This window comes from Gouania willdenowi, chromosome 20, assembly GCF_900634775.1.
Source record: "Gouania willdenowi chromosome 20, fGouWil2.1, whole genome shotgun sequence".
NCBI lineage: Eukaryota > Metazoa > Chordata > Actinopteri > Blenniiformes > Gobiesocidae > Gouania > Gouania willdenowi.
Genome location: NC_041063.1, coordinates 6,711,949 through 6,724,026, shown reverse-complemented (window position 1 = coordinate 6,724,026; position 12,078 = coordinate 6,711,949). Strand labels below are relative to the sequence as shown.

The 12,078-nt window shown below is 36.8% G+C and overlaps 1 protein-coding gene across 2 annotated transcripts in view; it reads left to right on the top strand.

Moving 5' to 3' along the window:
• The window catches only part of col11a1a (collagen, type XI, alpha 1a), a 145,345-nt gene that overhangs the window by 13,411 nt on the left and 119,856 nt on the right, over positions 1 to 12,078 (top strand). For both annotated transcript variants that reach the window (XM_028477294.1, XM_028477293.1), the window contains exon 3: positions 3,930 to 4,143. In XM_028477294.1, the coding sequence (XP_028333095.1) occupies positions 3,930 to 4,143 (214 nt within the window). The remainder of the gene's footprint in view (positions 1 to 3,929; positions 4,144 to 12,078) is intronic.

Below are 12,078 nucleotides of genomic sequence, written 5' to 3'. Positions count from 1 at the left end.
CAAAAAGTAACAACAAAAACATAAAAAGATTTAAAAAAAATTAATAATAATAATAATAATAATAATTACTAAAATTATTCATTAAACCAACAACATGACAACAACACTAAACAACCATTTAAACACACAGAATTACTACAAAAACAACAAAAATACTTAAAAGACGCATGAAGTTACACAACATGACAGAAAAATACACAAAATGACAACAAGAACAAAAAAGTATAATTAAAACACACATAATGATTTGAAAAACGCACAAAAAGACTGCAGAAATGTGCCTACAAAATGAATTTAAAAACAGGAAATTTGTGTTTTCAAGCTTGTATTAATGCCCTGATTGGTCATTCTTCTAAATGCTGACATGAATGTTGATAATGTGGCCCTCAGACCAGACTGTTACATTTTTGTGGCCCCCGCTGTGATATTTGTTGCCCATCTCTGCTTTAAAGCCTTTAAAGCGCCAAATTCTCCTCTTTTCTAGATACTGTCAGTTATCTGGATTAATCTGCTCTTATTATTAAGAAACATTTTTACTTTATTCTTACTGTTATTCCTTGAGTTTTCTTTGCCAGCCAAGAAAGGCATTAATTCTCTTGACGTCATTATTGTTCTGGTTTGTTCATGTTGTCACCCAACATCACATCACATCACATCACCCCGCTAGACATTCCATTTCTGCTGGATTCTGGTGTTTTTTATTAAAGCCACATTACCAATACCCACCTGATTTTTTGGCATAACTTTTAAATCTGAAAACAGCAGAAATGTGACTTTAGGGGTCAAATACTGGCATCAGTAGTGGATGGAGCAACTTTTGGTTTTGAAATACAGGTACAGATTAAAACATTATAGGAATCGTCGCCAGCAGCTTTAAAAGATGTAAATGTAAATCCTTCTTGCGTTTTTAAATAAGTACAGTTTGAGGGTGTGCACAACTTTTATTTTTGCAATAGTAAGCTTGTTTAGAGTTATTTAAAAGTTGAAATTGTCTTTTGAGACTTCTGTCAAATCTATATTTTTATAGTTTATATGTTATATTTTGCCCATTAACCCTTCTATTAGCCTTAAATATTATTAACACATTTTACCCTTGGGGTCAATCTGACCCCAGGGATATTTTCCTCCAGCAAATGATTTTCCGAAAATTGCTGACCAAGATTGTGTGTCGGACACTTTGTTTATTTGTTGAATACATAAATACGTCCTTGATAATGAAACCTTGGCCTGTTCTCTAGCGCCACCATCAGGACAAACTTTTAAATTAGAATGAATTTATCTTGAATGGTTTTAATCCAAATATTCTCAAATTTACTGACAACATTAATGGGGACAAGAGTATGAACTCTATTGGTGATGGTGATGATATGACCTTTGACCTTTCCTGCAGCACCACCATCAGGTCAAACTTTCAGTTTTAGAGTTAGTAGATTTAGAAAATCTTTCATCCAAATCTTTTCTAATTTAAGGTTCACATTCATGACTCTTACATTTATTTATTGACTTATTTTTTTTTCCTTTATGTAATATGTATTGGGTTATTCACTATAAAGAACCACACATTCTCCTCTACATCACTTTCACTGTGAAAGAGCTGTTCCAAAACCTCACTGATAGTGAACCTTTTCCTAAAGGATATTTTCTAGAGAGAACGTGCAAATTGTAAAATTGGGTCTATTCTCCCATTTGGACTTTGCTCTTTTTTACGTGCCTGAAGTTACGCTCCTCTCTCTTTCACGTATTCTCCGGTCCAGGTTCCTGACATGCCCACCTAGCGCAAGTAGACCAAAAGCACGTAGTGTGGGAATGAAGGTGGTCTGAAGCAAAGGAGGCGGACTGGCGCATGCCATTATTTTTGGGGCTGTCTTGAAATCACGGAGCATGGAGTTTTCCCAATGCTTGTGAATGTCATTGAAATCCGCAAAAATTCTAAAGTTTACTTTTAATTTGAAATGCCTTTGTTGATAAACAATGGAACTGGTTGATTTGATCAGATTATTGATCAGATTATTGCAGTCACAGTTAAATTCTCTCCTTTTTTCCCCTCATACTAATGACAGATTATAGTTTGTTTGTGTGGAAAGCCTGATTTTATTAAGTTCTTCCATTCCTGCATTCATAAATGATCAGCGCATCAGCATCTGTCACCAATATGGAACCTGCTCTAAAGCGTGACCATGTGTGATGCGCTGTAGGTTTAAGGAAATAATCCTGCTTTAATCCAGTGGAAACTGAGATGTTTGCAGTGAAACAGAACCAGTGGCTTCCTACATAATACACAGTTTTAAATATAAATTGTTTAATGCCTTATGGAGCTGATGTGAGCAAGTCCGAACTAAAGATGAGCCTCATTTAAATATGTGTGGGAACAGTTTCTGGTATCCATCCTCTCATGCGCATTTCACCAACCTCTGCATATGACAGTTTCACTTATTATTTACTCTGTAGTGGATCAAACTGTGGCTTTACGTTGGACGTGGTATGAAAATAGTTGGACATCACTGTGACCAACGTGGACAGAAGTTTGCGTCTGTCAGAGTTTTAATTAATCGAGTAGCAGCAGCTGAGGCACAACTCAGGTGTGCACAGCTGATCAGCTCCACGACGCACAACCTACCGCCTCTGCAGAATAAAGAGTGGACAGCACGGATAAAATATAATGAAATGTAACACACTTGTGTGTAAGGCCAGTATTGAATGGGAACGCCCACTTTTCAGGGAGGTTCCACCCAGAGTGCGCAACTGGGATGAAGGCGTGCAGTGACTGATTTAAGTACAGGGGGAGAAGAGCGCACAGCCAAAAACGGCGTCGCTGCTTTTTACTTACGCCCACAGAGCCCAGTGTTTTATTTAAATGTAAAGTTACTGTATTTTATGATCCCTATGTTCCTTGTCCTGTATGTAATCCTTTTGTTTATTGTTTTGTGTCTCGCCTTGTTTAATTGTTAAGTGTGAATTTTTTATATCAGCCTTTCTAGGGACAACAGATGGAATATAGTCTATGGCTATAATCTGACATATTTACATTTGTTGATTGTTCATTGATATGTACTGTCCCTACTTAAATAAAAAGAATACATACAAATAAACAAGTTTTACACAGCTAAAACAGCTTGGGGTCAAATTGACCCTAGAGGAATACCAATGCAAGCAATATGTGTTCAGCACATTGAAAAAATACCAACATGATAATTATATGACATGATCATTTTTGTTTATCCATTAGGGCTGGGCAATATGAGATTCAAGATATGTTGAGTTTTCTATTTTGGTGATATAGAATATTACAATATCGCCAATACATATATATATATATATATATATATATCGATATTGGCAATATTGTAATTTAATATAATATATATATATATATATATATACATATTTTTTTATTGCTTATTTTGTTTCAGAAATACGTTTTAGGAGTCGCTGCTTTCACTACTTCTCAGAATAACATGTAAAGCTCAGTTAAGTGGATTTCTGAGTGCGTTCTAAATCAGACCTTCCCTTAAACACACTCACTCACATGTGCTGTCCTTTATAGGAGAAAAAGTCAGAAGTGGCAAATTTTGTGCTACTGTTTGTTCATAAATGAGCCCGTGTGGCATTTTACATCAGCAAATTGAACCCTGGATTGTATTTCTGGCAAAACATTATTTGAACTTACATTATTGATATTTATATCATATATCGCCATTTTAAGAAAAAATGTGAGATATGAGTTTTTGTCCAATCGCCCAGCTCTAGTACCTATCAAATGTGGAAAAGTTATGAAATATGAGGCAAAAAGAATAAAGTCCACTATTAATTTTTGAATGATAAACATTGAATGGGGTCAAATTGACCCTAAAGTTAAGAGGAGGATTAAAGACTTTGCATTTTATTGTTGGTCAACTTATTTTGTATTGTACTTGTTGTGATATCGACAGGTGGCGTTTTCCCAGAAGACTTCTCCATTCTGACCACAGTACGCCCTAAATCTGGCCTCCAGTCCTTCCTCCTGTCCGTCTACAGTGAGCAGGGGGTCCAGCAGCTGGGTGTGGAGCTGGGACGCTCACCAGTCTTCCTGTACGAGGACCAAACTGGCAAACCAGCCCCAGAGGATTACCCACTGTTCCGTACTCTCAACCTCGCTGATGGAAAGTATGTCTGATCTAACATCATATATCTCACAAAGAGGAGGGGGATATTTTTTTGTTTGTTAAAGATGTATATTGTTGTACATATTAGTTAACGCAGGGGTTCTCAACCTTGGGCTCATGAGACACTGGTAGGGGGTCACCAGATTCCTTGAAGAAACTAAGAATATTTTTTTGAACAATTTGAGCCCATTTTTACTTTTTTTTTACCCTTTTTCTGCAACTTCACCAAAACTTGCCATATTGGAACCTCTTTTTATCACTTTTTCTTGCCATAGTTTTGCTCCTTATAATGTATTTTTGCTACATTGCTCCCATTTCTGACACTTCTCCATCAATTTTCAATGCCTTTTCTGCACATTTTTCCACTTTCAAGACATTTTTGGTACTTATAAACCCTTTCCACCACTTTTTATACATAATGTTGACCCATTGTTATCAGTTTTAACCTATTTTAACAATATTTAATGCTTATTTTTGCCAATTTACCTACATTCACGATTTGTCATTTCCATTATTTGCCAGTTTAAACTAATTGTTCCACACAATAGGAATGTTTAGGATTTATTTCAGCATTTTTCTGGTCCTGCTCCTGTTTTCATTCAGTCTGTGGATGGTTCAGCTCGTATAAAGCTGCTCACGTTTATGTTTTGTTTCTCCGTGTTACGGTCCAAGTAGTATCTAAATAAACTGGTGACTGACTATTGACTGTGAGGCTGGTGTGAGGAACAATAGATGTTAGAACTTCTATCATTTGACACTTTTGCAAAAACTATTACAGCTGTAAACACACATGGAAGTTGATTACAAGAAACAAGGAGCACCAGTAGCTCGTTACACCACCTCTGGTTCCTCATATCATGTGGATGTTTTACATAACATCCCTTTAATTGGTTTTGATTTATTTATGTATTAATAATGTTTCAATTCACCAATAATGTGACTTATGCATTGCTTCTTTTATGTCCGGACTGGGAGCAAAACTACACCCTGTCACCAGTTTATCTGGATACTATTTGGACTGTAACTTTGTTCGGTAAAGTTGGCAGATATTCACAGATTAAGACTTTCAGCATCAATAACTCTTTTAATGAAAAAGAGTAAAAATCTGTGTGTGGGTCCCCTCTGCGTGGTGAGATTAAAACACGAAGCTCTCTTCCTAGTTTCCTCGTAAACATCACACAAACAGAACCAGATTTAGTTTTAAAACAGCTTGTTTTTTTCTGTTTCTGGTTTTAAATTAAAAAAAAAAAACCCCAAAAAAACCAATCAGTTTTTTCAATTTTTTTAATTTGGTTTTGAAAAGAAATATAACCAAAGAATGAAAGTTACTCGGATTTCAGATCAAGTCAAATTGTCCACCTTATATTTATTTAAATGGATGGGACACTCCTAATGTAAAATAAGAATTAATAATATTTTTTCACGCACACTTGTTTGATTACCAAACACAGTAAATATTTCTCATATGTCCCGCCTTGTTCTCCTGCTAAAAGCCTGAAAACAGTGCAGATCTTGCCCTCGTTGCACCACAGGTGCTCATCACCGGATTATCCGTCTCATCGGGAGTCTCCAGGCCCAGAGACAGGTCAGAGACAGGGAGACACTGGATTATTGGGGCACAGCAGCAAGCTGACCTCAACCATGAACTCCCCGCCTCTGTTATTTTAGAGAGGGAGGGGGGAGGCAAAGGGGTGGAGGTAGTACTTCAGAGCCCCCCCTTGGATTACCTCACCCAACCAGAAACAGCACTCCTAACCTTTTAGCATAAACCTGATTATGGCGGCTCCAGCCTCAGAAATGTGGGAATTCTCTCCCAGCATAGCTAACGTGACTACTGGGTAGGGGGTGCGGGGGAAGTGGGGGTGGGGGAGTTAGCAAACACACACACACACACACAGGCTAACAGTAAAGTGCATTTCCAGCCAACGCCAAACTTTTTAAACACTTTGAGCTTCCGTATCACAAAGAACTTTGTGTGCGTATGATTTCTACGCTGTTATGATAGAAGAAAGATTGTAAAATCCACCTCAATCCCCATGTCAACAATGAGCCTGTGCTATAAGCCTTTTTTCACTCTCTGAGAATGATACACACAACAAGTCTCGTCCTGTTTTTGACTCGTGAACTGATTTTTCCAGAGAGTCGCTGACAGTCAACGACCTCCTCTCTCAAGGATTTCTAACACTAGTTGGTCTGGATGCATTCCTACCCCAAGTATGTGTTCAAAATGACAAACTCAATGAGTATATACTGTCTACCATATACTATGGTTAAGATGATGAGCGTTCCCATACTGTATCTCTGTTACTTTGAAAGTTCTGAAAACATTTGAAGTGAGATAGTGACCAAGCAGAATATCAACATGTGCTCATTTGATCCATAAAACTCACGTAGACACATTTTATTCACACATTTAGGAGATTTTCAGAGACCCTCCATTGTGCTACTGACTAAACTTCCTGTTAACTTGAAAACAAGAGCCCTGTTAACAAAAGAGATGCTTTTATTTTGAAAAGGGAATGTCAGATTTTAGCGTGAAGCTGGTCCCTGGACCATTTTACATTCCGTTCGCAATGCATCATGAGACGGTTTAGTATCACTGGTGTGCCCACTGTGCTACTTAAACAATTAATTGAAAATTGCCAAATACATTGTTTTCATAGGAGTTTTGTAAATTATTTTTCTTTTGCATCTCTTTTGTCCTAGAACTCCTTTTAGGCTATTAATGCAGCACTAATGACATGTGTGTCATCTCATGGGGCAATGTCAAGGATGTGCAGTCGACCTTTTTTGGAGCTAAAATGTCAAGGTCAAGGTCGCGTCAAGTGTCAAAAACCAACGTTTTCCATATCTGAGAATATTTATTATACAATTTTGATGCTTACATTTATGAAAGCTCATCTCAGATGAAGTATTTTATTTCTTTGGATCAAAGCTGTAAGACCTACCAGTAAAAAGATCGGTAGGTGTCAAAGTTCATGACGTCACAAAAAAAAAAATATATATATATATATATACTTTTTTTCCCTATAACTTGTCTACAAATTGAGATACTGTGCTGAGACTGGTACCATTGACCATTTCCTTTAAATGTGTGACCTTGACCTTCACTCAAGGTCATATTTAAGGTGAAGTCAGTCTTCTGTTTTCCCACATTATTACTTTAAATTTCATTAGTAAAAAGAACAAATTTGTCAACGAATCCAGATACAGGTTGTCAATTATTTCAAATTTTTAATTGCCAAATACATATTTTCCTTGGGAATACAGGTCTTGCTTAGTTATTGTTGTTTTAGTGGAAAACAAGCAGAAAGATGCTCGTATTGTCTAAGGAATGTCTTTAAGTCCATTTAAGTTGAATTTGTAATTGTATTGAGCATAACTACGGCAAATTAAATTTTTTATGTGTTGTATGTGGGTATGTATGTTGATTAGTTGATTATTGATACTGCTTCTCGATTTGATTCCTTACCGATTCTCTTATCGATTCTCATTGGGTGAGGGAATTAAATAATACAAATGGATTTTGTTTGCTTTAACTCTTTATTATATTATATTTGTCTTTTTAATTTCCTGCAGGGATATCAGCTCTCTTTTAATCCACCAGGTATAGATTGTTTTCACTGAATAATAATATATACAAAAGCGCAATATAAAATTGCTGAATTATTATTATTATTATTATTATTATTATTATTATTATTATTATTATTATTATTATTATTATTATTATTATTATTATTATTATTTTTACATATGACACATTTTGGCTACAAACATTTGAGAATATTTACAGTGCTCCTTTTGAACTTGAACAACTTGATCCAAAACTAATTCAGAAATAAAACAAATAATTCTTCTGTAAAAAAAGAACATATTAACCAAAAGTACAGCTGCACCTATTATGTATTTAAACGGTAAAGCTTTAGTTTAGCCTTTGTTTACATTTCTATAAATGGACCTTCAGAGACGCCGTCCCCGTTGTTACATGTGACGTCATCAGGTGTGTGTGTGAGAAAGAGCAAACTAAAGAGAACGATCAGCACCAGTCCGCGTTTGAATACTTGTTATGAGGACATAAACTGTTGACAAGGTGTGTGTTCTTGTGGAAGTTTGTTGTTTTCGGAAGAAAAGTCAGAGCAAGAAGCAGCTTTATTGCGAGTGTACAGAACCCGGAAGTGAGTAGCGTAGCAACATAGACGCTAAAAACACAGCACGGAGGACAGCACAGCTGCGGGTGGACAGCAAACAACTATAGGGTGGACAGAGCTTCACTTGATGCTAGCATTAACACAATATACAGGACCTGGAGGAGTTTATCGTTAGGTATTTGCGACATAAGAGTAACCGATAACTGGAGTTGAAGTACAAGCAAACCGACGATTCCTAGGAATTGGATTACTGGGAGCCGGTTCTCAGAAAGAACCGGTTTTCGATTCCCTGTTGATAAAACACTTTTCTTTTTATTTTCTTTTATTTAATTGGAAAATAGGGTTTTTTTTTATTTCTCTCTGAGTTTTGTTTTAAGAAAGAGGACTCGTAAAGACCACAGGCATCTATTTACTTTATTATTTTATCTGTCAAATTGTAGTATGCCACCCTTTGTAAACTTTGCGTGATTGTTCCAACAAAAATACAAAAAAATAAAGAATAATGAAATAAATATCTCCATATAGTATATATTCGTGTATTTCTCGCGTACTCAATCTTTTCATACTATGTAATGTGAACGCACTACATACTCATTTCGATGTCAGGCATAGTATGAGTAGTATGCTAGGATACGATTTCAAACGCAGCCAAAGTCTTTGTCTTTCAGTCTTAGAACTCTGTATATCTTCCATTCAGGGTTAGGGTTTTACAACTCACTCAAGTCAACAGTTGCTTGTCCAATATTGTCCAAATAGCCCTGTTTGTGCTGTGGTGTCCACAGAGATAATGAAGTGTTTATTTTGCTTCTCATGGAGACTTGTCTGTAGGCTTCAGCCATGGGAAAGACTGCTCTAGAGTAACACGATACCTCTTAAACAATAAGTATTATTTATCGAGATCCAGGACCAGTTGTGTGTGTGAATCCCTGACTTGAACTGCAGAGTCTTCCGGGTCAGAACAATGTTTTGACTGCGTGTCTCCTGCCTGGCCGAGGCAGACCTTTCCTGGATCTTGACACACACTTTCCTCAATGTTCACCATGTCTGTCATGGCGAGTAAGTCAGAAGGAGGATTAAGTTTGGAGTTTAATGAGTGTAATCCTGTGTTAAACAGGGCCAAAGTGTGTGGATAAGAATGTGGTGGACTGCTGCCTGGGATGCCACGGGCTCTGAGTGCACTGGGAAACGGTCCCAAGGCTCACGTGTGACCCCGATTAACCCTTTGCATCCGTGACAGTTGTCCATCAAAAAAAAAAAAAAAACTCTGCGTGTAACTACAGGGCTCGTGTCTCTTAGAAGATTTACTTTTCTTCAATCACTCTGATGTTTTTATTTGTTCAGACACTTGAAACCTTAAAATTAGTCATTAAAGAATCTGTTTCTTTTTCTAGCATAAACATTTATGTAGCAAAGCTACGATGTGATGTCTGGTGGGTGTCTTTAGGAATAAAAGGAGCATAAAAAAAGACAGAAGGTACTTTTCCAATAGCAGTTTTTCGAGAAATAAAAGCAATATTTTTAATTAACGTATTTCCATTGAAGGTTGTTTTGGAGGCTGGTAATTCTGGTGAAATCTCATTCAGAGAGATTTCTCTGCAGGAAGATGAACACTCCAAACCTCCTTAGAACACTCTGCATTCCTTTGTTGTTTCACGTCTAATAGTATAGTAAATAAATTTACTCGGGCTGCGTTCGAAATCGTATATTAACTTACGACTCATCCTAACGTACTATTCATACTAACGTACTACTCATCCTAACGTACTACTCATCCTAACATACTACTCATACTAACATACTACTCATCCTAACGTACTACTCATCCTAACATACTACTCATACTAACATACTACTCATACTAACGTACTACTCATCCTAACGTACTACTCATACTAACGTACTACTCATACTAATGTACTACTCATACTAACGTACAACTCATATTAACGTACTACTCATACTAACGTACTACTCGTACTAACGTACTACTCATACTACTCATCCTAACATACTACTCATCCTAACGTACAACTCGTACTAACGTACTACTCATCCTAACATACTACTCATCCTAACGTACAACTCGTACTAACGTACTACTCATCCTAACATACTACTCATACTAACGTACAACTCATACTAACGTACTACTTATACTAACGTACTACTCATACTAACGTACTACTCATACTACTCATCCTAACGTACAACTCGTACTAACGTACAACTCATACTAACATACTACTCATCCTAACTTACTACTCATACTACTCATACTAACATACTACTCATCCTAACTTACTACTCATACTACTCATCCTAACTTACTACTCATACTAACATACTACTCATCCTAAATTACTACTCATACTACTCATCCTAACGTACTACTCATCCTAACGTACAACTCATACTAACGTACTACTCATACTAACGTACTACTCATACTAATGTACTGCTCATACTACTCATACTAACGTACTACTCATACTAACGTACTGCTCATACTACTCATCCTAACGTATGTTACGGCTGAATTTACGGTTGACCTCATTTGGAGACATGATTTATTGCTCTGGTTGAATGATGGAGTCCAGGCGAAGCATTGATGGTTTTATAAAAAAGGGTTTATTCTAAAACTAAGAAAAAAGGTACAAGATGGAACAAAGTGAAACAAAATTAGCGTCCGTCCAGGCGGACGTCCGAAGGAAGTGCCGCGCCCTCTAACAGTTTCAGCTTAAGGTTTTATACAGATAAGAAAAGGTCCCAACCCTGAGAGACAAAAGGGAGGGAGTCAGATGCTCCCACAGTGAAAATGTTGGAGGATGATGAAGACATGTATAAAAGTGAGGAAGATCGGGCGCCACTCTTATCTGTCCTTGATAAGTGTGTGCGTCAGTGTATATCTGCATGTGAGCAGAGACTCTGTGCTGCACTGAGAATAATACGATCTGTACTGTTTAATCATGATTCAGCTGTTCAAAAGTGTAAAGAGTAATGGAGTCGTCATGTATTAAAACATGACAAATTGTACACATGAACATACATTTGACGATATGATGATGAATATAAAAATGACCATAACACGTACTACTCATACTAACTTACTACTCATACTAACGTACTGCTCATACTACTCATACTAACGTACTGCTCATACTACTCATCCTAACGTACTACTCATACTAACGTACTGCTCATACTACTCATACTAACGTACTACTCATACTACTCATCCTAACGTACAACTCATGCTAACGTACTACTCATACTAACATACTGCTCCTACTACTCATCCTAACATACTACTCATCCTAACTTACTACTCATACTAACGTACTACTTATCCTAACGTACTACTTATCCTAACGTACTACTCATACTAAACTACTACTTATACTAACGTACTGCTCAGACTACTCATCCTAACGTATTACTCATACTAACGTACTACTCATATTAAGTGTGACGTCTAAATTAGTATGTATTGCGTTCACATTAGATAGTATGAAAAGATTGAGCATTAGAGAAATACCTGGATATATACCATATGGGGACAAGTATGCACGGTGGGCACACTAGTCATACTCAACCGTCCCATGATGCATTGGGAGTGGAATGGAAATTGGTCCAGGGACCGGCTTCAAGCTAAAAATCAAAACATCCCCTTTTCAAAATACAAACATCTTTTTGTCTTCCATTACGTTTGTGAATAGAGCTCTTATTCTGAAGGTAACAGGACATCTTGACAGAGGCACAATGGAGGGTCTCTGAAAATGTGTGAA